Source organism: Lissotriton helveticus, chromosome 1_1, assembly GCF_964261635.1.
Source record: "Lissotriton helveticus chromosome 1_1, aLisHel1.1, whole genome shotgun sequence".
Lineage (NCBI taxonomy): Eukaryota > Metazoa > Chordata > Amphibia > Caudata > Salamandridae > Lissotriton > Lissotriton helveticus.
In genome coordinates, this window is record NC_136057.1 from 2100143499 (window position 1) to 2100170132 (window position 26634).

The 26634-nt window shown below is 48.1% G+C and overlaps 1 protein-coding gene across 3 annotated transcripts in view; it reads left to right on the top strand.

Annotated features, from left to right (window-relative positions):
• The first annotated feature begins 635 nt into the window (after positions 1 to 635).
• Positions 636 to 26634, top strand: part of LMO4 (LIM domain only 4) — a 39987-nt gene continuing 13988 nt past the window's right edge. The window contains exons 1-3 of one of the 3 annotated variants that reach the window (XM_078645932.1): positions 636 to 1074; positions 5520 to 5758; positions 26354 to 26450. In XM_078645932.1, the coding sequence (XP_078502058.1) occupies positions 5523 to 5758; positions 26354 to 26450 (333 nt within the window). In that variant the 5' untranslated portion in view covers positions 636 to 1074; positions 5520 to 5522. Of the gene's footprint in view, positions 1075 to 3088; positions 3592 to 5519; positions 5759 to 26353; positions 26451 to 26634 lie in introns of those variants that run through there. The other 2 variants (XM_078645945.1, XM_078645940.1) reach the window with 2 other exon arrangements.

Below are 26634 nucleotides of genomic sequence, written 5' to 3' on the forward strand. Positions count from 1 at the left end.
CTTGCTTGTATTTCTGTCAGTCTTGCTTTTGTTTCTGTATGTGTTTGCGAGCCCTTCTTCTCAGTCTTGCTTGTATTTCTGTGTGTGTTTGGTAGGCCTTCTTCTCAGTCTTGCTTGTATTTCTGTCAGTTTTGCTTTTATTTCTGTATGTGTTTGCTGGTCCTTCATCTCAGTCTTGCTTGTATTTCTGTATTGGTGTGCTAGCCCTTCTTCTCAGTCTTGCTTGTATTTCTGTATTTGTTTGCTAGCCCTTCTTCCCAGTCTTGCTTTTATTTCTGTATTTGTTTGCAAGCCCCTTTCAGTCTTGCTTTTATTTCTGTATTTGTTTGCAAGCCCCTTTCAGTCTTGCTTTTATTTCTGTATTTGTTTGCTAGCCCTTCTTCCTAGTCTTGCTTTTATTTCTGTATTTGTTTGCAAGCCCCTTTCAGTCTTGCTTTTATTTCTGTATGTGTTTGCTAGCCCTCCTTCTCAGTCATGCTTGTATTTATGCATGTGTTCCAGGCTGCACGCCGTGTTTTGCGTCCCCTGCGCTCTTCGGCTGCCCCGCCCCTCTTACTGTCCCCGCTGCCCGGAGTGGTTCCGCCTGGGGGCGGGGCCGGGGCGGGGTCGGGGCGGGGCCAGGGCTGGCTCAGGGTTTGCTCTGTCAGTCGCACACATGCCTGGATAGAGAGACGAGTGGAGGGAGCCGAGGTACAGCTCAGCGCAGCCCGATCAGCCCGTCCGCACCGCCGCCGCTCCGAGACCCCGCACAGCCGCCTCCAGCCTCAACCCTTTGCAGCTCCGCCCGAGCCCTGCACTGCAGCCCCGGGGCGCTCCCAGCCGCCGCCCGTCCCAGCAGCTCCGCTCCCCGCCGCCCGGACTGTTTTCTTGGCGTTGCTGCTGCTTTCTTCGCTCCTCTTCGGCGGAGCCCCGCTCCCAGGAATACAAAGTGCTGCAGTGGTCGGTGGAAGGAAGCGCCGCTCCCGCCCTCGGCTCCAGCCCCGGGAGCAGCCCCTCTCCAGCCCCACGGACGGGCCGGGCCAGCCCTCGGCGCCCCTGCCCCCGGCCGCCAGGCTGCCGCGATCCCAGAGCGAGGTGAGGCTGCTGTGAGCGGGCGCTGCTGCCCTCTGCGGGACCCGCTGCTGGCACAGGCAGAGGGGGTGCAGAGTGCCACCCTGGGGATGCATGCCTCGGAAGAACTTTGTAACTGTCGTATCTTGTTTCTATTCGTAAGATGTGGTGTTTGTCTTGTATATCAGTTCTGGCCTTACGAGCACGTAGGGACAGGCGGGGCAGAATGGCCGGGCAGAGAGCGGGCAGCTTTGTGATCAGAGAGGCAGGGGGGGGGGGGGACCTGATAGGCAGAGTGGGGCAGTTGTGTGCTCAGGGAGGCAGGGCAATAGCGGATGGGCAGAGTGGGGCAGTTGTGTGAATAAGAGGCAGGGGTAGTTGTTGGTGAAGAGTGGGACACTTACATGAACAGAGTCATGTGGGAATGACTGGTGGATAGGGCGCGATGGGGCACTTGTGTGATCCGAGCCACAGGGGGTGGTCGCTGGCGGACAGTGGGCCACGCGTGTGATCAGAGGTGTGGGGTCGTGGAGGCTGGCGGACAGAGTGGGGCTGTGTGGACATGGAGACGCACTTAAGTGATCGGAGTAGCAGTGGGGTTGTTGCTGGTGGAGAGAGATCGGCACTTTAGTGATCAGAGAAGCAGGGGGTGGCTAGTGGACAGAGAGGGGCACTTGTGTGATCAGGCAGGGGCAGGGATCGATTTCTGCTGGTCAGAGAGGGTATGTTCCGGCATTGCAGGGGAAGTAAAGGTAGCAGGCAGTGGGCACCGGTTGTGGCCCAAGGAAGCACTGAGCGGGCAGAGCTGCCCGGAGTAGGCACGTGAGGAGGGAGACCGTGTACCTGTGGTGACGCAGGCGAGGCGCTACGGACGGACCTAAGAAGCAGAGTGTGGGCACTTTGGGCGGTGGGGGGAAGACGCCTGACCGTGTTGAGACTGATGATTTAGGCTTGAGTGGTCAGCGAGGTAGGCGCTGTTTGACAGAGCAGTCACGGGTGGTAACTGGCAGGGAGCTGGGAAGCAGAGCAGAGAGAGTTCATAGTCGAAGGGGCGGGGGGGTGGGGACAGTTCTTGGCGGTCAGTGTCTGGGAAGAGGCACCAGTGTTTGTTTATGATCGCGAAGCAGGCACTTGTGTTCAAGACAGTGCAGCAGGCACTTTGGCTTGGAGGCAGCTAACCGCGCTATTGTTTATGGAAGTGTAGCTGGCACTACTGGCCAGGAGACATTCAGTTGAGGGTAGGGTGGCATCACTGGTAAACCAGCCGACGGTCCGATGACCTCACCGCGGTGAATAACAAACCTCGTGAACCGTGCACAAACACCGTGTGTGCACCAGAGGAGCGTGTGCATGGGACGGGTGTGGCTAGGGATCTTCTAGCGGGCACTGGTGGTTGGGAGGGCGATTCAGCCCCTGTGGTGGGCACAACGAGGCAGTGTGTGTTCTGGGGGTGTTCTCAACCAGACTGTCAAAGTTTGAGCACTGGGTGTAGCGGGGCATGGACAGCATTACCTTGTCGGTGTCACTTCCTGTTGCCACCTGGCACTCACCATTTCAGACGGGCAGTGCCAGCCCTCGAAGAGCTGGAAGAGAGCTCTGCAAAATTGTTCTTTTATTGAGGGCAGACTTCACCCAACAAGGTTTCTAGGCGCTGCCCTTAAGAGAGTGTGAAAAAAAACATCCAGAAGTCAACCATGTGTGGACTATCCGTAACAAAGTGAATACTACTTACAAAGGCACTCGGTCTTTACAGACCACCCCACCCGGACAGATATGTTTTGGAGTATTATTTGGGAGGGCGTAGACGGGAGAATGTCTAAAATGCTTCACACACTTGTCATGAAAACATTGCCCTCCCTGTCCATGGACTGTCCCCTTTGCTTCTTCAAATGCTCAAGTCCTGCCCCCTCATTAAGTTCCAGGCCCACGTTAAGAGCCCTGTTTCCTGCGCCTCATTACCAGGCGCTGGCTGGCTCTCTCGCAGGCCTTCCATTACAAAAAAGAAAAAAAAACACAGCACCAGGGAGGTTGTTAAAAGTGGAGCGAGCTTCCCTCGAGCTGCCAGCTTGCCTTTCCCCTCGGCAGCCTGCAGCCAGTCCCCAAATTGCCAGGCTCTGTAATTACCAGAGTGCGCCTGTTTAAGTTAAAAGCTTTTTTTTTTTTTCTAACTCTAAATGAAACTCGAGGAGGGACCTGTCTGTCCTCTGCTTATCTGGGGAGTCACTTTCTGGTCAGCCCTCTCGATTCATCTCTCTTAGATTTAATCAGCATTAAGGTATTGCTTGTCCTTAAGAGCTTTGGCTAATGGGGTTACTGGACGCTTTTGTCGGTCTAACGTTTCCTTTTTTTTCATATATTTACCTTTCAAGCACGATTGGGGGCAGGCAGCGCACAACGTGCTTCAAGAAATCTGAAGCGATTAAAAAGGTCGGGGAAAGAGTTGAAAGGCAGGAAATGGTGCCTCGGTGTTTAGTGCAGGGGCTGAAAATGTAACAAAAGCAATTCTGGAGTAATGCATCGGATAAATCAATTTACATAAAGGTATGATGCGTTTGGGTAACTACAATGCTAATGGATTTTAGAGTGGTGCTGGTTTCTGAGTCCTAGTGTTTTGTTACAGCGTAATTGGTACGAATCTGCTTTATTGTGCGGTTTTCAGGACGAATGTTGATGACCGGGTCTCACTGTTGATATGTTTTTTTTTTACCTGCTTTAAATGTCATTGGGTTGCATGTCTTGTTGTTGAAGTTAGCAGCTATCCTGTGATGGCAGTGGGGGTATTGTTGGCTCCTACCTTACTGCCAAGCCCTTCCTGACAGTGGACTACAAGTACCTACAAGTGGGGGTTTATTGGGCGTCTTTAGTCTGGTCTGGGCCTTTCACGTTCCCTGTGCAGGGGCCGCCTGTGCAGTGGACTTGAGACATTTTGCAATGTTGCACAGTGGGGGTTGTTTATACCGTGATGCACCGTCTTTACATCAGTTTGTTTTGCTAGTAATGACGCTCAGTGCGCTAGCCAGTGTATGCAGCAAGATTGCCATGTTTTGCTTCGAGGCCAGTTTAGTGAAATGCGCCTGTTGGTTTCAGAACTCAAATCAAGGGATCAGCACTTTCAAAACCATGCACGCGCCTTGGAGATGTCTGACAAATTGTTTGTTTTGCATTTATAATGGGGTATGGGAGTCAAAACTACATGTACCAGAATGCAATTGGGGATCTAGAAACTACACCCTTATCACGAGAGAGAGAAGGGTTATGTTTCCCTTTGACGACCCCAGTATATTAGAGAGGCGATCTTTTGTATTTTAGGGACAGAATCCGTGCTTGGGTTTGAGATGCCCGACCTTTTGATGACAGATGGGGCAATCAGACCCGAAGATGAGACCGCAATTAATTCTGAGGGGCCGGCCCTGGGGTCACCCCGCGCCCGTGCGTAAGGAGCTCCTACTGAGCCGTGTTTAGGTGCACGTTGGGCCTTTTTTTTATTTTTCCCTTTAACATGCACGTTTAGAGCCAGAATGGAAATAAGTCCAGACCCTGGCTGAGCCACTCACGCCTGACATGGGCAGGAAAGGTCTCATCGGAACCTCGCACGGTAATGCTTTCGGGTGAAACTCCCCTATTTGCCCACATGCACTTTACTGTGGCGAGACGGCCCGGCTATTTTCCATGTCAGCCCCCGCGCTCTTATCGCCATCTTCAAAGGGCCAACTGGCCGCCTCTGACTACGGATCAAGGGCAGATTATCCGGCTTGGAGTGAAGTGGTGTTTGTGTGGGGTTACCAGGCGCCCCGAAGCCGCTGATCTGCTGTGCTCCGGAGCCAGCCCGGGCGGAGAGGGGACCATGGAGGCATCACGCCCCAGTGAGTGCTGCAGCCACAACAGGAAGGGATTAGCGGCCGTGGAACCGGCTCCGCCGGTCTGCAGCCGGCCCACAGGCCCCGGAACAGTTGATTCAACAAGTTCAGAGTTGCAAGAGCACTTCTGAAGTGTGGCCGGGGCGCCGCCCCTCTGATCGCGTGAATATTCATGCAGGCAGACGTGCCAGCGCCAGGCACTGCCTGGAGGGACATATTGCACCACACAAGGGAGATAGTTCTTGATTAATTTGGTTTGTGGTGGAGATATTGTAGAAGAAGGGGGGTAAAATAATAACATAACTGCAGAATGACAGAATTAGCTGACTTGGGGGGGGGGGGGGGGAGATATCCTTTTGAAGTAGCTTGCATTCAGGTGTGTGCCCCAGGGTGCTTGTTTACCAGGTGTGATCCAGTGAGCGCCCTAGTGGGGTGAGGGGCCACTCTTTCCTGGGCCCCTGGACCCGCCCACAGAGGCAAGGGGGGGGGGGCGTCACCTGGACTCGAGTCAACAAGTGCCTGCAGGTCCTGCCTCGCAGGAGGGGGGCCGCGGCTACTGCGGCCAGGGGCCATCCATCTCCGGCTGACGATGCCTTCTCTCGCCCCCTGCAGGTCATGGTGAACCCCGGCAGCGGCTCCCAGCCGGCGCCCGTCTCGGCCGCCTCCCTCTGCTGGAAGCGCTGCACGGGCTGCGGGGGCAAGATCGCCGACCGCTTCCTGCTCTACGCCATGGACGGCTACTGGCACAGCCGCTGCCTCAAGTGCTCCTGCTGCCAGGCCCAGCTGGGCGACATCGGCACCTCCTGCTACACCAAGAGCGGCATGATCCTCTGCAGGAACGACTACATCAGGTGAGGAGCGCGGGCCGAGGGAGGGGGGCACCGAGGGAAGGGACCGAGGGGGGCACCAGGGGAGGGACCGCTGCTGACCAGCGCCAGGCCTGCAGGACACTGGCAGCTCCCTGTGTGTGTGTGTGTGTGTGTGTTACTGACCGCTTCAGAGGGGCTACGCTAGCGCCTACAGCAGTCTGCAGGTGTATTACTGACAGCTTCAAAGGACTCGCACTAGCGCCTACAAGCAGTCTGCAGGCCTGTGTGACACTGGCAGCTCCGTGTGTGTATTACTTACAGCTTCAAAGGGGTTCACACTAGCGCCTGCCTGCAGGCATATTACTGACTGCTTTAGAGTATTTACACTAGCGCTTACCAGCAGTCTGCAGGTGTATTACTGACGGCTTCAAAGGGCTTACACTAGCGCCTAACAGGGTGTATTACTGACCGCTTCAAAGGGATCACACTAGCGTCCACCAGCAGTCTGCAGGTGTGTTACTGACAGCTTCAAAGGGCTTACACTAGCGCCTAACAGGGTGTATTACTGACAGCTTCAAAGGGATCACACTAGCGTCCACCAGCAGTCTGCAGGTGTGTTAATGACAGATCAGAGGGTTTACACTAGCGCCTACAGCAGTCTGCAGGTGTATTACTGACCGCTTGAGAGGGCTTACACTAGCGCCTACCAGCAACCTGCAGACATATTACTGACCGCTTCAGAGTGTTACAGCAGCCCCTACCAACAGGGTGCAAGTATATTACTAACAGCCTTAGAGGGTTTACACTATCGCCTACCAACATGCTCCAGGTATATTACAGACACCTTCAAAGGGTTTACAGCAGCCCCAGCCAACAGGCTACAGGTATATTACTGACAGCTTCGAGGGGTTTTCACAAGCGCCTATAAGCAGTCTGTCGGTATATTACTAACAGCCTTAGAGTGTTTACATGAACACCTACCAACAGGCTCCAGTCTGCAGGTATGTTACTGACGGCTTTAGAGGGTTTACACTATCGCCTACCAACAGGCTCCTGGTATATTACAGATGGTAAACATCCATTATCGTTTTGACCGCGTTGTAACGTCACATATTAATTACAGACACCTTAAAATGGTTTACTGCAGCCCCTGCCAGCCAGGCTCCACGTATATTACTGACGGCTTCAGATGGTTTACATTAGCGCCTATTACTGACGTTTCGATGGTTTACACTAGCTCCTTCCAACAGGCTCCAGGTATGTTACTGACCGCTTCAGATGGTTTACACTAGCGCCTATCAACAGGCTCCAGGTATATTACTGACGGCTTCAAATGGTTTACACTAGCGCCTATTACTGACGTTTCGATGGTTTACACTAGCTCCTTCCAACAGGCTCCAGGTATGTTACTGACCGCTTCAGATGGTTTACACTAGCGCCTATCAACAGGCTCCAGGTATATTACTGACGGCTTCAGATGGTTTACACTAGCGCCTATTACTGACAGCTTCAGATGGTTTACACTAGCGCCTACCAACAGGCTCCAGGTATATTACTGACTGTTTCAGATGGTTTACACTAGCGCCTATTACTGACGTTTCGATGGTTTACACTAGCTCCTTCCAACAGGCTCCAGGTATGTTACTGACCGCTTCAGATGGTTTACACTAGCGCCTATCAACAGGCTCCAGGTATATTACTGACAGCTTCAGATGGTTTATTTACACTAGCGCCTATTACTGACAGCTTCAGATGGTTTACACTAGCGCCTATTACTGACAGCTTCAGATGGTTTACACTAGCGCCTACCAACAGGCTCCAGGTATATTACTGACTGCTTCAGATGGTTTACACTAGCGCCTATTACTGACAGCTTCAGATGGTTTACACTAGCTCCTTCCAACAGGCTCCAGGTATGTTACTGACTGCTTCAGATGGTTTAGACTAGCGCCTATTACTGACAGCTTCAGATGGTTTACACTAGCGCCTATTACTGACAGCTTCAGATGGTTTACACTAGCGCCTACCAACAGGCTCCAGGTATATTACTGACTGCTTCAGATGGTTTACACTAGCGCCTATTACTGACAGCTTCAGATGGTTTACACTAGCGCCTTCCAACAGGACCCAGGTATGTTACCGACTGCTTCAGATGGTTTAGACTAGCACCTATTACTGACAGCTTCAGATGGTTTACACTAGCGCCTACCAACAGGCTCCAGGTATATTACTGACAGCTTCAGATGATTTACAGCAGCCCCTAGCAACAGGCTCCAGGTTAGTGGTCGAAGTGCATTAAAAATGTATGGCAACTGTGATCCTCACTGCAATAGGGGATGAGTCAGTTAGTGTGAGGGCGGCCAATGGCAGGGTTGAAAAGAACCCCATATTATATCATTATATCGTTGGTCTCACTTTCCATTAATTGCACATAGAATAACACACACATCTTAAATGGAAAAATAAACACAAGTTGAATTAATTCGTCGTAATTGCACTTTTTTACATGACCAAACCTCTATTGGTTAATGCATCACCGTAGATGTCTTTGTGACCAGAGAGCCACAGAACTGAGTCCTGGTTGGTGCAGTGGGAAAAGTTGACTTGTATATTTTAGGGCTAGAGAGTGCCAGCCAATGACAGAAAAACTCTGTGAATATGTATTCAATGTTTAAAACTTTTATTACACACAATATAAGATCGACTGCCTCAAAATGAGAAAAAAGATTTAGTTTGAAAAAAAAAAAGATTTTTGAAGATATAGATTTGTCATTCACAACCAGACTGAATCTAGTGCAAATATTCTTGTATATCTGTCCAGTAAAAGCAGGTACTCCAGAACTCCTACCATTACTTTTCCTCTCAAAACGAGTAAATCATTATAATCCTGAAGCTTCAACTGATTCCATCAATTAAAGTCAATTCTGGCTTCCAAGTAGCGTTCATGTTTCCAAATTAAAGAATTGCACAGGTTTACATTTCTTTTAAGGAGCAGGCTTCCTAGCAAAAAGGCTTGCTTCTTCTCTAACTCTGTCCCTCCCTCACTTTCAGCCGAGGCAGCTCAACTTTTAGAATGAACTGTTCCTGTGTGGTGGTCTGTTAACAAAAAAAGGAGATCACTTTTTATAAAATTTGGCATTTTTACTTACTGCTTCAGAGGTCATAGCAGCCTCTACCAACAGGCTTCAAGTATATTACTAACACCATGAGATGGTTTGTAGGAACCCCGGCCCACACACTGCAGCTATTTTACTGACAGATTCGGAGGGTTGACAGCTACCCACACCAATAAGCTGCAGATAGTGTACTGAGAACCCCAGAGGGTTCACATCTGCCCCTACAAATAGGAGTATTTTACTAGCACCTTCAGCAGCCCCTGTTAACACGAAGCATATGTTTTACTGGCAGTTTCTGAGAGTTGAAAGTAGCCCCCCAGCACACTGCAGGTGTGTTAGTGACAGTTTCAGAGGTGGGTCAGCCCCCTATAGAAGTCCCATAACTTGAGAGTAGCAGAACTCCAACAAACTACTTCAGTGCTGACCCGGCAGCTTCTCAAGGGGATCAGCAGATGCAATCGACACACTGTCCAGGTATCACTGACCGGCTTGACAGCAGTCCATTACCTGGACTCCGCAAGCAGAGTACTGCCAGTTTCCCAGAGGTGACATCCCTCTTTGCAGTACTCAGAACGTCAGGCGTAGCTGGTTCATCGCCAACTATTCAAGTCGTGACACTGACCGCTTCAGGCGAATGCAGCATCCATGCCTGGAAAAGCACGTATACCCCGCACTGCCGCAGAGTGGGGCTGTGGAGGTGTGGTGCAGGATGCATGCACATCACTCCACGCCACCAACACAATATGGTCTTACAAAGATCAATGGGCAGGGACAGCACCATCAAATCTATACCCTGTGCTTTGAATGGGCAGGTGCTGTCCGGTACTGAGTTCCTGCACTTCTTTAAATTGAATTGGAAAGTAACTGCACTTTTCAGCTGCGCTGTTAAGACATTTAATGGGAAACTGTTCGCACTTCTGAGGCGCAAACACGTGCTTTTACTAGCGTGCCAGCACTTATGTATTTCCATTTAGGGCACTGACCACACTGGAATGACTGTGACCATGTTCAAGGGTAATGGCGCCATCACCAATGACTCTGTGAATCAGTCATTTTGTGAGGGCGCTTCCAACTTCCCAGAACTCTGACACCTCCTGAGGAGTGGCAGCACCCACACCAACACACTGCTGGTCCGACACTGGCCAAGTATTAGGGGTTGCAAAACCATCCCCGTCAAAATGCTGGTTTGACAGTGATGACCTCTGAGGGGTCTCACCTCTATCTCCATCGGGGACAAAACTGAGTCTGACCTACACTGTGTCTGTCTATACCCTCAACCGAGTGCTAGATGGACGACACTGACCACATAATATAGTTTGTAACACCCCATGTCTGTATGAAATCAGTCTGACACTGATGAGTGGTGGGTCCGACTGCGGATGTGTTTGTGCGGGTTGGGTATACAAACAGCCTGTATATTTATAATACACTGTGTCTTGTAAGGTGGTATGTCAGAACAAGCTATTATTAAATGACTACGTTCTAGATGGTAGAACACTCGATCCAAAATACTTCACTCAGTGAATCACTGAGACCCACAGACTCTCAAATTGACAAGCATGCTCTCACACTCCAAATGACTCACTGACGCTCACAGACACTCAAATTCACAAGCATGCTCTTACACTTTAAATGACTCCCTGAGGCCCACAGACTCAAATTCACAAGCATGCTCTTACACTTTAAATGACTCACTGACTTGCCCACATACTGTCAAATTGACATGCATGCTCTCACACTTTAAATGACTCACTGACTTGCCCACATACTGTCAAATTGACAAGCATGCTCTCACACTTTAAATGACTCACTGACTTGCCCACATACTGTCAAATTTACAAGCATGCTCTCACACTTTAAATGACTCACTGACTTGCGCACATACTGTCAAATTGACAAGCATGCTCTCACACTTTAAATGACTCCCTGACTTGCCCGCATACTGTCAAATTGACAAGCATGCTCTCACACTTTAAATGACTCACTGACTTGCGCACATACTGTCAAATTGACAAGCATGCTCTCACACTTTAAATGACTCACTGACTCGCCCACATACTGTCAAATTGACAAGCATGCTCTCACACTTTAAATGACTCACTGACTTGCCCACATACTGTCAAATTGACAAGCATGCTCACACTTTAAATGACTCCCTGACGCCCACATACTGTCAGATTGACAAGCATGCTCTCACACTTTAAATGACTCACTGACTCGCCCACATACTGTCAAATTGACAAGCATGCTCTCACACTTTAAATGACTCACTGACTTGCCCACATACTGTCAAATTGACAAGCATGCTCTCACACTTTAAATGACTCACTGACTTGCCCACATACTGTCAAATTGACAAGCATGCTCTCACTTTAAATGACTCACTGACTTGCCCACATACTGTCAATTTGACAAGCATGCTCTCACACTTTAAATGACTCACTGACTTGCCCACATACTGTCAAATTGACAAGCATGCTCACACTTTAAATGACTCCCTGACGCCCACATACTGTCAGATTGACAAGCATGCTCTCACACTTTAAATAACTCACTGACGTGTCCACATACTGTCAAATTTACAAGCATGCTCTCACACTTTAAATGACTCACTGACTTGCGCACATACTGTCAAATTGACAAGCATGCTCTCACACTTTAAATGACTCCCTGACTTGCCCGCATACTGTCAAATTGACAAGCATGCTCTCACACTTTAAATGACTCACTGACTTGCGCACATACTGTCAAATTGACAAGCATGCTCTCACACTTTAAATGACTCACTGACTCGCCCACATACTGTCAAATTGACAAGCATGCTCTCACACTTTAAATGACTCACTGACTTGCCCACATACTGTCAAATTGACAAGCATGCTCACACTTTAAATGACTCCCTGACGCCCACATACTGTCAGATTGACAAGCATGCTCTCACACTTTAAATGACTCACTGACTCGCCCACATACTGTCAAATTGACAAGCATGCTCTCACACTTTAAATGACTCACTGACTTGCCCACATACTGTCAAATTGACAAGCATGCTCTCACACTTTAAATGACTCACTGACTTGCCCACATACTGTCAAATTGACAAGCATGCTCTCACTTTAAATGACTCACTGACTTGCCCACATACTGTCAATTTGACAAGCATGCTCTCACACTTTAAATGACTCACTGACTTGCCCACATACTGTCAAATTGACAAGCATGCTCACACTTTAAATGACTCCCTGACGCCCACATACTGTCAGATTGACAAGCATGCTCTCACACTTTAAATAACTCACTGACGTGTCCACATACTGTCAAATTTACAAGCATGCTCTCACACTTTAAATGACTCACTGACTTGCGCACATACTGTCAAATTGACAAGCATGCTCTCACACTTTAAATGACTCCCTGACTTGCCCGCATACTGTCAAATTGACAAGCATGCTCTCATACTTTAAATGACTCACTGACTTGCGCACATACTGTCAAATTGACATGCATGCTCACACTTTAAATGACTCACTGACTTGCGCACATACTGTCAAATTGACAAGCATGCTCTCACACTTTAAATGACTCACTGACTTGCCCGCATACTGTCAAATTGACATGCATGCTCTCACACTTTAAATGACTCACTGACTCGCCCACATACTGTCAAATTGACAAGCATGCTCTCACACTTTAAATGACTCACTGACTTGCCCACATACTGTCAAATTTACACACTCAATGACTGCTTTACCCCACACACTCAAGTTCACAAGCATGTTTTCACCCTCTGACTCGCTAGTTTACCCCACATGCCCTCACAATGCATGCTACCAGCTCTGTGCACACGAAGGTGCAAATAAGTCCGGTGGTGGTCAGGATGGGGCTGGGCCAGGTGTGGTTCTTTGTTATTGTTGGTTGTGTGTTTTGCCTCTTCGTGTTCTGAGTGGTAAGCATGCCTATTAAGAGTGCTGCTGGGCACAGATGTGTGCATGGGGTCACTGGTGGTGTTTCCAGTATGTGCCGGCGCATGCTCAGTCGGTTTCACAGTGGCCCCTATCTATCTCCTTTGCATTAAGTGCCGGTCCCCAGATATGGCTCTCTGACCGGCCCAGACAGACTTGGGGTGAGTGCCACGCCGCTTTGTCTGCTGAACTGCAAATAAGGCCGTGCTAATGTTTAACGAGCTCAGTGGCACCGCCTGGTATCCCCACAGTCTACCCTCGTGGACTCGATACGAAGTTTTGTTCACGGTTTGGAAGTGGGTGCTTTTTTTGGGGGGGGGCAGCTTTGTCGGAGCAGGGCAAACGCTCCCCGCCTGTGAACACCCTTTCACCAACTCCCAGCACAATTAGACCGCGAATTTAAGAGATCCGGGCCTCCAGCTCCTTTCAGGTGAACTCCACGCTCCTTAAACTCATTAATTTAGAAGCAGGCATTTTGAAGGATTACACATTTAATTTGAGTAAATGGTTTGATAGGCCGCTGCACATGAATGCTTCACGGAGGTATTCTGTTTCTACATTCAGTAATTAAAAAGCCTTGCTTGTGGGGGGCGGAGGGGAGGATATTAAGACACTAATTAAATGTTTGCTGTTTTGCGCTTTACTTTCCGTCCGGGCTGCCCCGGTCTGGCGGTATTGTTCGCGTTTTTCATGCGTTCCTTTGTGCAGCCTCCCTTTGCTGGGCCTGAGGTGTAGTTCGCTGTCTGAGGGGCTCCAGAGCAGCCCATCTCTGTATGAACAGTCATATTGTACCGCGCTTGGTGGGGGCGTTATTAAATCCCAGGCCTGTCTTGTGAGAACACTTTTCTCCGGGACCTCATTAGTTTGAAACCTTGTATACAATTACTTCCAGCCAGTCGGATAACGTAACCCGTCCTACCGCTTGCACCTCCCAACATATGATGGCTTCCCTGCACAGGGATTAGAACATTCATTCCACTAAGTGTTTTGGGGGAGTTTTAGAACTAAATGTGGCTAAATTCTCTTTTAAACGTGTTTGTAGTGCTTCTGGCTTCAGGTACACAGGCACCATTGACTTATGCACTCTGAACTTCGAAATGGGGGTTTTGTGGTGCTGGCAAATTTCTGGTATGGCCTGGTACACCCTCTTCTAGCCGAACATATCAAATAGCATTACACGTGGGGTACTGTCCTTGGCAAACTCATGGCTTCTCAAATAAGTAACATTGCGGTTCTGTGTGTGCAGCAGCCGGGTGCCCTGTGGGGTCCATGGGGTCGCATGCACGGTGGCTGTATTTCAACCTCGGCTTTCATGGAACAAACCAGTGCATTATGGGGGCCGTAGTCTTTGTTCTTGCTAGCTAAATAATTGTACTAAAGTCCAAGGGGCAGATTTATGAAGGCCTTGCGCCACGTTTACGCCGCTGTTGCGTCACGCAAGGCGGCGTAAACGTGGTGCATCCCTACGAACGATTTACAACGTGACGCATCTAGGCAGATGCGTCACGTTGTAAAGCCCTGCGCCGCTTGTGGGCGTTCCGGCGCAGGGTGGGCGTTCCGGGGCAGGTGCGCCTCGCAAAAGTGGCTGAGTGAAATCTATAAGATTTCACTCAGTCACTTTCAGGCCAATGCTGCGTCAAAAGCCTGCGCCTGCTTGAAGCAGGCGTAGGTCTTGATGCAGCATTGGTCAGACAGGGCACCCCCGAGCCTTGCTGGAGCTGCGTCGCGCTTGCGACGCAACTCCAGCAATGCGCCGCCTTTACGGCACAGATGCGTCACGCATCTGTGCCGTTTTTGCCCCATGGTGCGCCGCATTGTAAATGCGGCGCACCATGGGTGGCGGAGCTGTGGCGCACTGTGGCGCACATTAACTGGCGCATCCCTGGGGATGCGCCAGTTAACATAAATCTGCCCCCTAGTGTTCGGTGATCTCTCTTTTTTTTTTTTTTTTTTATTAAAAAAGATTTCATTGTTTTGATCACAAACAAAATAACACGATTAATTAATCATAACCACACAATACCAATGGCCTTCTTTATGCGTGCATCACTGATACGACATGCAAAATATTACAGACTGTGTACAGTCTGTATCTTCTTGTGTGCGCTTTTGCAGGTCTCATGTGCATCATTCAGTTAATCTAACACCTCCTCGAATCGGTTAAGGTGTTGTCACCCATACTGTATGCCAGACCGAACTCACCGAAGTGCTTCCAGTGATTTCTCTTTGTTCCAGGCCGTAGTTTACCTAGCGCCAAGAGGCCTGAACCTCAAATGTGCCTACATGCATTTATAACCATTCGCAGTTAATCCAGCCCTGGTGATAGCTTGCCAGCTCTCGTACTTATCTCTCACCTTCGAATGTACGACTCCAAATACCAGAATGCACCTCGCCCGCATCTCCCCGAGCATCGACCACAGAACTCTTCCATTCTCGGTTAGGGGTGACGCCACACTTCATGACGTCAAGACATAGTGTTGCTTCGCGCTTTGTGTGTTAACTAGAGGTTCATTTATCCAGTGCAAGTCGATATTTGGAGCGTGGTGTTTCTTGGTGTTCCTTCCTGTGGTTGCAGCAGCCCACGACCAGAGATGGTAACTCAAATGGCGGGACCTTTGATGGAGAAACACCTTAACAACTGTGTTAGTTCGGTAATTGCAGCACCCAGGTGGGAAGGACTACATTAGGACTCGCCCTCGGGATAGAAAAAAAACAACCTTTTTTTTAGAAAGCTTTTTACACTGCTTTTGAAGCAGTGTTTTGAAAATGGCCCTGCGAACCTGACAGAATGCTCTCGCTCTGCATTGGCAGGGGCGGGGGTGGGGGCTCTCCGTCCCTTCCATTAATGAAAGTGCTCTTGTGGGGAGCCTGACGTGCAGCTTCCAACCCCAGATTCCAGATAAACCCGCCTGACAGCGAGTCTACACAATTAAAAGCTTTAATTAGCGGAGCCTCCATTTTCTTTTCGTCCTGATCGGTTTTATCTAATGAGATCTGGGCCCTGGCTTAGATCTGCGCCGAATGACGTGTCCGAAGTGAATGAGAGCCGCACCGCAAACAAAACATTTAATTAACAAAATTGGCCTGTAAGAGCGGGGATTATTAACCGGGGCCGAGGCGTGCGTGTCTTAAAGGCCCCGGGTGGCCGTGCACTGCCGGTGTAGGGTGACTGCGCCGAGGCACGAGCGCGCTCCGGTGTCTGGGTCTGTACCGGGGCCCGGTGTCGGGCGAGGGGGGGCTCGGTGACCCAGCCTTCACCTGTGTTGACAGTCAAACAGGCTGATGAGCAGTCGGAGTGTGGATCCAGGGCGAACAGGCCTGTCTCATACTCGCAGGCGGAGGTAGGGTCCTGCCTGCATCACTCAGAATACGAATTAGTTAATTGTCCCGTGACGTATATACCGAGCTCACCTGGTCCACTTTATTCTTACCCTTGTTCCTCGTGGCCTTCCCGGAGTTTATTTGCTTGTGAACATTTAGTAATTTGGAGTTTCTGAGGTACGTTCGCAAGTAATTCATCCATTCAAGGGGTTTTCTTTGCATTCTGCGACTTGAAGCCCTACTTTTAATATAGGATCAATGAGAATGCAAATCCTTTAAACTAAAGAAAAAAAAACTTTACAGGGTAACCTACTCACGCATGGACCTTGGGAAATCTTTCAGTAACATACAGGAACACTGACTGAGGCCCACACAAAAGACATGGGAGCCGAGTGGTCGCCTATTCTCTATGATGCATCGCCAAATCCTGGCTTTTTGGTACTTTTAATGTCGACTATAGTTCTAGAATGCTGCAAGAAAAACCCGGAAAGGATGGAGTTGCCACCTGTTATAAAGACATCTTTTAAGATATTTGTGTAATGTGTCTACATCACAGTAAGGTAGATGTCTCAAGATAGCAACGTCCATGCGTGAGATGCTCATCCAACCCAGGGTTTTGTTTTTCATTCTGGGGCTTGTAGTCTTGCTGGTATAGTATAAAATCTTATCCCATCCCATCCATCTCTACTTCCTCATTTTATTCCCCTGCATTTTCACTTGCCTGTTGTCTCTTTTTAATTTTTCCTGCTTGTGCTCTCCCTTCCACCACTCCAGTGATTGCCAGAACATTGAGGTGACGTTACCCAAACCTCCCAAGTTTCCCAGGTCCATGTGCGAGGATCTCATCCAGTCAGTCAGTCAGTCAGTCAAATATCTTTATTCGGTTAATTAAAACCATAAAAGCAATACACAATTCATTTTTTAAAAATAAGAACTATACAAATAGATTAAAATTAGCAATTAAACAAACTATACACATGTTGCAGTTCCTAAAATGATTCATTAAAAAAGGTTTTTTTAAAAGAAGTTTTTTTGTTATTAAAAAATATGAATACAAAACAGGTTCACTATAAGAAAAGGACCAGAAAAAGACAAGCGCCTCCATGTCCCAATGATCCTTATCCGGTGTCCCGGAATAAAGTTGATAAAATGTCAACCAGGATGTATATTTGTCTGGGTAGGTCTTGCCTTATTCAATCGGGCAGCCGCCACCAAGAAACTGGCTACACCATATGTGACCTGCACAGTGTTCAACATTTGCAGGTGTAAAAGTGCAGGCCTTACTTGGACAAAATTAAGTTCCTTCAAAATGGGATATAAAAACTTTTTCCGGGGCTCCAGATAGTGTTCGCAAAACATCACAAAGTGGACTGTGTCCTGATTTGAGAAGCTATCACAAGTGCAAGGTGGGGTAATTTCAAGGGTCCCCCACTTTATGTTGGAACCCAGCACTAGATGGATAAGATTGAACCTAAATCTCAATAAAAGAAAACGATGGTATGGTTTTGTCACAAATGTTAGATAAGGTTCCATGGCAGAGGAGGTAGAGATTCGATATATGGTTCTCACCATGGGTTTGTTGAGTTCAACCTGTTCCCTATCTAACTCCAGCAAATTCCGGAGATGCAGTCAGGTTTATGCTTTCTGAATTGAATTGAAATTGAATTGAAAATTAATTTGTAATGCGCAGAACAATAACCCGAAGGTATCAAGGCGCCTATCAAAAGGTCAAGAAGGACCAGAAAAGGAGACATTAAGACCTTAGACATATGCTTGCTTCTGGGACTTCTAGACTTGATTATGACCCCAAACACATGAGCAAACTAAAGCATAAAACTTAAGTAGACTGGTGATTCCTGAGATTTGCTAAATCTAAGTGACCAATCCTTTGGAAAGGGAACAAAGTAGTGGCATCATTGATGTTGGTATAGGCCAATCAAACCTAAAAATAGCATGGCACGTAGAAAATTCTTGACTGTGAACTAATCGCATTAGCAAGATAGGGTAAAAGGGTTCTATCTCACTTTGTTTTCAGTCTTGATGTTTCATTTAACAAGTCAGTGCATTCTGGGAGTTTGATTTTTATTTCATTGATTTAGACCTCTGCAGAGATCAGCAATTGAGATAAATACAAAGTTAATACATCGTTATCAATCTTAATGACTGTAAATATAAATTCTTTTAAAACAATAGTAAAAAGGATTTTAAAATGTATACAAATTGTAACCGACACATTCATTTAGGGGTAAAAGAATGAAGGCGATCAAGTCATCAATACTGAGTAGATTATATCTAAAACATATCAGTTTTAAAAAAGCAAGTCAAGCTTCTACTAAGATTTTATTGGGGTAAATATATAGCTCATTGACTACATTTTGTTCTCCTCCTTTACATAAATTGCATAGTCCTGTCTTGTCACTTGTTTTCTTCCAATGTTTAATAAAGGCATTTAACGGCAAAATCCCTAAACGAAGCTCAATAATGCAATGTTGAACACTGTGATTTAATGTAAATCGCAAATATTTTTGATAGGTCTTCTACTCTAGAGAAGCTGTATAGGACCTGTAGTGGGATAACTGAGGGAAATGTGCATTGTTTAGGTTGAAGCTAAGGCATGGTATCATATTTTTTTTAAATAACTTTAATGTGCAGGTGACCAAGTCTGTAAAAGTGATATAGTGCAATTAAAGTGCAATGTAGATACTACAAGATTATTATTAAAAGTATAAATACTCGTCCTACCCATAAAGGTTTCGTACTTTAAGAGAGCTCTTAAAGTATGTTTTCTCACATTTAGTATATGATATGCCCATCTATATACCCAGAGCATTTGTAGAAGTGCTAGCCAGCAAAAGTTCTAAGCGGAGTGTCTGAACAAGAGCGGCTGAGTTATTTTTTGAAGTAATTTGCACTAATTCTTATTCAGAATATACATTTATTTATTGGAATGTATTCTTCATGTTGCTAAGCGTGTGACTTTAATGGTCATCTTGAGATGCCACAGGTCGGATCTTAGTTCCACATTCTGTGAATTTCTCATTTCTTTTTGGCCTTGCTTTGGACAAGCCTTTCTGATTTAAAAACAATGATATGCCTAAATTATGTACTTGTAAAAGCTTTCAGCAAGCCCTTTTCACCATTGGTCCTTTACTGTCATTTACATGTTTCTTTTGCCCCCCCCCTACAGCATAAAGCATGTGGCAAAGGGTCCGCTTACTTCAGCCATTGGCTAACTAACTTAAGTGTCAGTGACCGCATTCCCTCCTTTCAGAGTCACACATTCAGGGAGATCTTAAGGATGTCAGGGGCCCTTGGCCAAACATAATTTGGGTCCCCTGTTCGGAACAGCGTTGACGTGATGATCCAATTTCAGTTCTTTCATGCTCTATTTGCTCAGGTCACGGCCAGTGCACGGGCACACTGGTCCAAATTCTAAATGTGTTTGCATGTAATATTCAAGGATATTGGCATGTTTTCTGTATGAAATTTCAGCAGGAGCTCACTAATATTGCAAATAATCTTTGGGACTCCCCATTTCCCATATGTGAGGTCCTTTTTTGATCTAACATTTAAAAATAAATATGGCTGTTGCATGGTGTTGACCTTTTTCTGTCAGCAATAGACTCCCATACATCACCCACATTAAAAATAAATGAAAGAAAACTGTATTGTAAACAATCTCTCTTAGAATAATTCATAGTCATCAAGGCTAGACTCCCAGCGGGACTGAGATGGCTCTCTATTGGGGCCCCGTGAAAGGCTATTGCCCCTAGGCCAGGGCCCATTTTGCCCATGCCTTAAAACCTCTCTGCAAAAACAACAATTGTTGGGAACACTCCAGCCTGAATGGCCAAGCCATGTCTTCCCTGGACTGGAATCAAGCATCCTAGGACCGGTTTCTGGCTATCAGCTGTCATCAGCCAGGATAGCTTGACTCCAGTGGCGTAGTGAGCACGGGACCAATGTCTGGGCATACCCTTCCCACTCGGGGTGACAAATGCAAAAACAACAATTGATGGACGGAATGTTGCACAATGGCAAAACATTCACCCCCAGTCACAGATCTGGGTTTAATCCATCGTTATTTTGCTCACCACACCACCCCAGTTCAGACATGGCCATATGCAAATCAACCTTGACCCTGTGCCTCATGGGAACAGTCCAGCTCGAACTGCCAAGCCATGTCTTCCCTGGACCGGAATCAAGCATCCTAGGACCTGTTTCTGGCTATCAGCTGTCATCAGCCAGGATAGCCTGATTCCAGTGGCATGGAGAGCATGGGACTCGCGTCTGAGCATACTCGTCCCACTCGGGGTGACAATTGCACATCCACACACAAAGTAGCTGCCTTCAGTGCCAGGGACTGCTATGGCAATGTGCACTTGTTGAGACCAAAACAAATTCTTGTTTTTATTCTTTTTTTGTATTCATGTTTTTTTATTGACCAGAGCCCAGCAGCTTTCCTTGCCCAAAGATTTGCAAAAAAACACAACAATGCATTGACAAAGCCAAAAAGACATCAACACTAATGGCTTTGCCATTGCTTGTTTCTTTCTGGTGCATGTTCTGAGTTTGCAAGTTTGAAAAATGCAAACCTGCAACCACAAAATACAAAAAAAAAATTCTAAACACTCATACCTGACATAAGCCAACATTCTGCTTCTGTCTGGTCACATCATAGATAGAGCTGTCAAATGGCACCCTACCATCAGCATGCCTTACATGTTATCTGTATTGTCTTTTCTACAGCTCTAAGCAGGCTTAAATTTGTAGGGCACCCCATTAATGGGCCCAATTAAATAATATTTTCCAGGATGCTTACTGATGTCTGGTAAAAAAGGTCTGACTAAAGAAAGCTCTAATGCCTCGGGGGGTCTGGGCAGTTTTGTGTGCATAGTTGAGATTTCTCCGCACAGTCACGAGGGTAGTTGCAGTTGCTGTATTTGGTCTGCTGTGTGCACCCTGTTGCCTGTTTTAATAAAGGCCCCACACACATTCAAGCAGACACTTCATTTTCCTGGTAATCAACCGCCAGCTGCCAGTTTCAGGGGGAAGCTTGTCCCTTTAATAGAACCGACTAGGTAATTAAATGGCCTTTCTCCAATAGGACTTACCAGGTAAATCCAATAGTCGGCTCTTTAATATCACTTTGAAGCCTGCCCACTCAAGCACAATGACAGCAGAGGAGCCTGTGAACTATTAGCTAGGAGGGAACGAAAGCCGGGATCTCAGAAATTAATTAAATCGCATGCAATTTAAGGGGAACGTTTATCTTGATTTGTCATAACAGAATTAATTCGAGGCCTCCAATTCACTTGGGGGCAGATCTGTTACTCTGAATTAACCGAGCATAATTTGGCCGAGGTCCCCTCTGCCAGCCTCTCTCCCCCTCTCTAATGCACTTGCCATGAGGCCTCCCCCTCCCTCCTCGGCGCACAGACACACACCACCTTCCTACCAACAGCTCCTGGTGCTTTTAAGCGTCTCTGGCTGTGGTTATTCCGAAGGCCCTTTAATGGACTTGGCCGCAGGCGTCATTTCTCTAGTGCATTTCTCTGTAGCATTTAATAGAGTTGGTTCTGAAATCACATTAAACAGAAAATGTCTGATGGAAAAGAAAAACAATCTGCAGGAGCGGCGATGGATATGCGCTGGCCGCTTTTAGGCAGCTGGTGGGTGGCTGCTCTCACAGCCAAGGCATTGGGGAGATGACATTGTCCTCTCAAACTGGGCTTTCCTTCTGCCTCTTCCACCCTCTTTCCCTTTCCAGGGTCTGTTTGAGCTTTTCTGAGCTTGCTGCTGTGACTCCAGTGAAGCGGATTTATTCTGTATTTATATTTATTTTCTGCTTTTTAACTATCGAAACACACCATTACGTAGCAGTAAGATACAATTGCATTCATGGAGGGGTTGTTTATTGATGTATCAACCCACAATAATCATTTTATAGCAGAATTGTACTGCTTTACAAAATGTTTCAGAATTTCAGACACGCACTTCCTTAAGAGTAGTGTCACCGCCCAATGTCCAGTCCTATATTTCTTTGGACAGTCTCGTCCTTTATAAACTTGATTGTTTTTTTTAGTTTTTAGACCACCCCCATCTAGCATGGTCATTCTTCCAAGCCTTGGATTCCCTAGCTGTAATCTCGTACTGTAATCCAGTTATCTCATCTCTGTTTGTCATTGAGAACTACGACTCCCAGAGTGCATTCGTCTATTCATTGAAAGCTGAGGGTTGGCGATGGGTCACGGTTATGCGCAGATCCCCTTTTGAAAAAGGTCACCCCTTTGAGTTGTTTTTATTTAGTTGACGCTTTAGTCGACGATGCAGGTATTGTTGCTGAAATGTCCGGTTCCTCAGCCCGGGTTTGTGATGTGTATTCCGGAAATTCTAGTTCAGGACAAAACTCCGAAAAATGCAGAGCAACAACTACTCACGCAAGGACGTGGGAAACTAGAGAGGCTTGTTATGTTAAGTTTTTTTCTGCGTTTTCAGTGGTTCCTGATTAGACTCCGAGCTTAACAAATAAAATTTAAAAAAAGACTGCGCTGTGAGCCCGCAGTGTCGTCTCCTCTGCCCCCCCCAACAAGTAAAAAAAAAAACACCCCGTCTATCCCTCTTGCATGGCAGACTCTGGGTGCGTGTGATTGATCACCCCGACCAGATGCTGAAATATTAACGACCTCCCTGGACCGAGGACCCAGAGAGGAAACTGAGACAGAGTCTGTCATCACAATTAAGAGTCCCCTGGCTTTAATTAGCCTGACCCTGGCCAGCTCCCCCCTCCCCGAGTTAAAGAGAGGGAGCCCATTAAAGTCCGGCCTGAGACTGATAGCTCCTTAATTGAGCACCCAAGGCCTCGAGCCCTTTAAATCAAACACTGCTCGGAACAATCTCTTTTCAGATAATTAACCGCGCAGCTCCCGAGGAGAACCGTGAAAACAACTTTTTTTCCAAGGGGGGCCGCGGGAGGGAGTCTAGAGTTACACGTGTAGCCTTTGTGAATACTCCGGATAGGCCCGTGGGGACGCGTGGGAGCTTCCAGACTTACCAGGGCCTAAAAAGAACCATCGCGCCCTGGGTTTGGAGTGACTCGGCCCCGGCGCTGCCGGCCTTCAAGAGCACTGGGCCAGTAGGGCGTTCTGGGGGGGCGTTGTGCCTCTGGCAGTGCTCAGGTAGGGTCTCCATTCTTAAGTGGGATAGGGGGTAGATTTTTAGGTGCACGCATGCATTTATTCACTGTGTGTGACCATAGATATAAGACTGCTGCAATTTACACAAATGCCTCTGCAGCAGTTAGGGCAGGTGTCTGTGCCCCTCGGTGGTCGGAGGTTCACGACGGCGTGGGGGTGAAATTGGGCTGTTTTGCCAAACGCCCAGCGGATAGTAGAGAAGTTTGCAAAACAAGGGGCAGCGTGCTCAAGGCTTCGACGCCTGGTGCGCCGTGGTGCCCGGCACGTGAGTGCTCACGTGACTGCAGGTGCCTTGGGGCTGTGGTTGGGTCAGGTGGGCTCTTCTTTTTGGTGGCAGTGCTGACTTGGGGGCTGTGGACTCTCTCTAACGGCCGTGGTGGCATCGACAACATGAAACCAGGTAGTTGTGAATTAAGTTTGTGTGTGGTGAGGGTGTGTTTGTTGCATGTGAATTGTGCATACATGATGGGCGACGGACATTTGCAGGAATGGAGCACATGTGGTGGGTGTAGGCGTGGTTCGGATTGCATTCTCGAGTGGGCCATGCACAAGGAGGCACGTTATGGTTTTTGCAGATTGATGGAGGTGCATAGGCCAGCATGTTATCGTTGGTGATCGATGTTCCAGTTGGCTAGTTACAAATGGTTTCAGCTGGCACCAATTGTTAGAACGAGATTTGGGCAATATGAAGATAATTCTGGTGATGGGTTGGAAATTATTATTGTAGCCTATTAGTAGCGCTGGTGTAATAATTTGAATGCACGAACTTCCTTGAGGACATGGTGCCTCGGCTGGGCCCAGTAGAAACAGTGCACGTGGTTACTTGAAATCTGCACCCAGGGTGCCGCATCCCTTTATTTGGGACCGGTGAAGCACAGCTCCCTTTGTGTGCGCGTGCACCCACGTGTGCGCGTGCTCTTGTTCCAGGCTGTTCACACGGAGTGGGCCCCCCTCCGTGCACTGCTGGCGGGGTGACGCAGGGAGGGGCGCGTGCGCTCGCCGGCCCCCACCCCACCACTGTCACCGTCGCATTCTGCGCGAGCGTGTCCGTGTGCGATCCGCGAGCTCAGACTAATTAGTTTTGAAATGGAGTTTTGATTGAACTCCCCGAATCGATGCTGCTGCAAAATTTGTTTCTCGGGCTTCCCATTAAAAGCCATCTTAAGGGGCAGGTTTACTACTCTCCCTGTCGCGCAGTCGATACATTTAATAACAACTTACAGGCTATTTTCAATAAAGTGGCGACAGCAAATTAGTAGCTTTGAACATGACAAGCCTCCTCAGTGACGCCGGGATCGGCAGTGCAGAGCCATTCCGCCCCCTCTCTCCCACTTGCACCCCCACACTCGCCTGAGACTGGACTGTAGGCTCAAAGTCTTGAGCTCTGGGGGGGCTGGTCGGGGCATGTTACCGTCGGCTAGGAGCTGTTCTCCCTCAGCCTGAGGGGGCTGTCTTAAGATGGGCACTTCAAGAAAGGCCAACACCTCTGGTAGGGCAGTGGGGGCTGTGCCAACGGTTTTCAAATGCCAGGCAGACTGTGGGGGGATTCCATGAAAGGGTAGGAGTTTCTAGCCAGACCACCACCCCTCGAAGGCGGGGGGGGGCACTGGACAAGGGCAGCTTCCCATGCATGCAGGGCTCAGCTGCTAGTAAACCCCCCCCCCCCCGCCCCAGAAGGGGACATTCCAACTGTGAAAGACAGGGGCTTCAAGACTGGCCACTGGCCACTGCCCTTTGGAAGGCTTGTAGGAATGGGGCAGAGTCAGTCGCATTCTGAGGACAGCACAGCGCTCTCCTATCTGGAGGTGCACAGTTAATTGAAAATGTAAGCGTTTCTAGCAGGCCATTAACTCTGTAAGGTCGATAGGGCTGGGGTGGTGTCAGTCCCTGTGGTCTGGCTCGGACAGCCCTACTGTCCTCTTAAAGTCACTGTCTTATTTTCTGCAGGACTGCCTTTGTGGGGATGTCTTTGAAAGGGCTAACCCTTAACTGGTGGGGCTGGGTGGGCAGGGAGAGTTTGGGGGCGCTGTACAATGCTCGGAGAGATTTCTAATTGTGTTCGTTCAGACCCCCATATCCCATACACTCCCACCCCCCACCCCACACCCCACTGCATCCCCCTTTTTTTAGCTGCTGCTCATTTTGCATCTCAGGTTTCAAAAAATGATGATGGCAAATTAAGCTCTCTGGGGCTCCGCCAGTTCTGTCCAAATGAAAATTCAATATTAATTAAAAAAAGAGAGGAGGTGGCGCACATTTAAACACACTTGAGGCATTTGGTGTACATCCACCCCCCTCTCCCTCTCCCCACCCTCATCCCTCTCCACCTCATGGCAGATGTTGTGGTCTCATTTGATTGCATAGGAAAACTGCAGCGATACAGCAAACACCCAGAGAGATATGATGACAAATGGGCCCAGATCCCGGCAAATTACTTTCTGCTCAAATCGAAATTTCATTCAGTTTGTTGCTAGCCGAGATGAAGTAATCTAAATTGTGGACTCAGGAGCAGATAGAGGGAAGTTGGAGCAAGCATTTCATTATCAAAAGAGAGAGAGAGAGGGAGAGAAGGTTAGGATGAAAGAGATGAGCAGGGGCAAATCTGTAGTGTTGACACCATGATTGAAAAGGTTAACCCATACACATTATATATCAACCTGGAGAGCCGAGCGATTCTAATGGAAACTCGGCGCTGATCGAGCTGCCCGGGAGTTTCAATACCCGGAGCATGATGTCTTCTTAGATATACAATCAAATCCCCTTAACCCTTGCGATGACTCATATCTCCAGATATGATTAAAGCGCCAGAAAGGACTTCTTCCTATCATCTCAAGGACACAATGCATTTAAACCCCAGTCATGAATTGTATCTGTTTTAGGATGAACCCAGGAATCTGATAAAGTGTGTGCTGGAGCAGAATGGCGCTTTATGCTTGGCGGGAGTTGTAACTCGTCGCGCGCCGCCCTCCTTGCGGCAAGTCGTTTCCAGGGTGCTCACCTGTTTTGGCTGCATTGTTAATGAGTTCTCCCTTCTGCTTTCAGGTTATTTGGGAACAGCGGGGCCTGCAGTGCCTGCGGGCAGTCCATTCCAGCCAGCGAGCTAGTCATGAGGGCGCAGGGCAACGTCTACCATCTTAAGGTACGCCTTCACAGCCGGGGAGTTTTCATTGACATGGTGTTTGGAGGACTTCTTCTGATCTGCTTTCTATGTCTTCTGTGTTTATATTTTCATTTTTCTCTGTTTTCCCTTAAATCATTGCCACGCCCCATGATGGTATTAGTTGTGACTCCGGTTCAGTGTGCGCCAGCTGGATCTCCCTCAC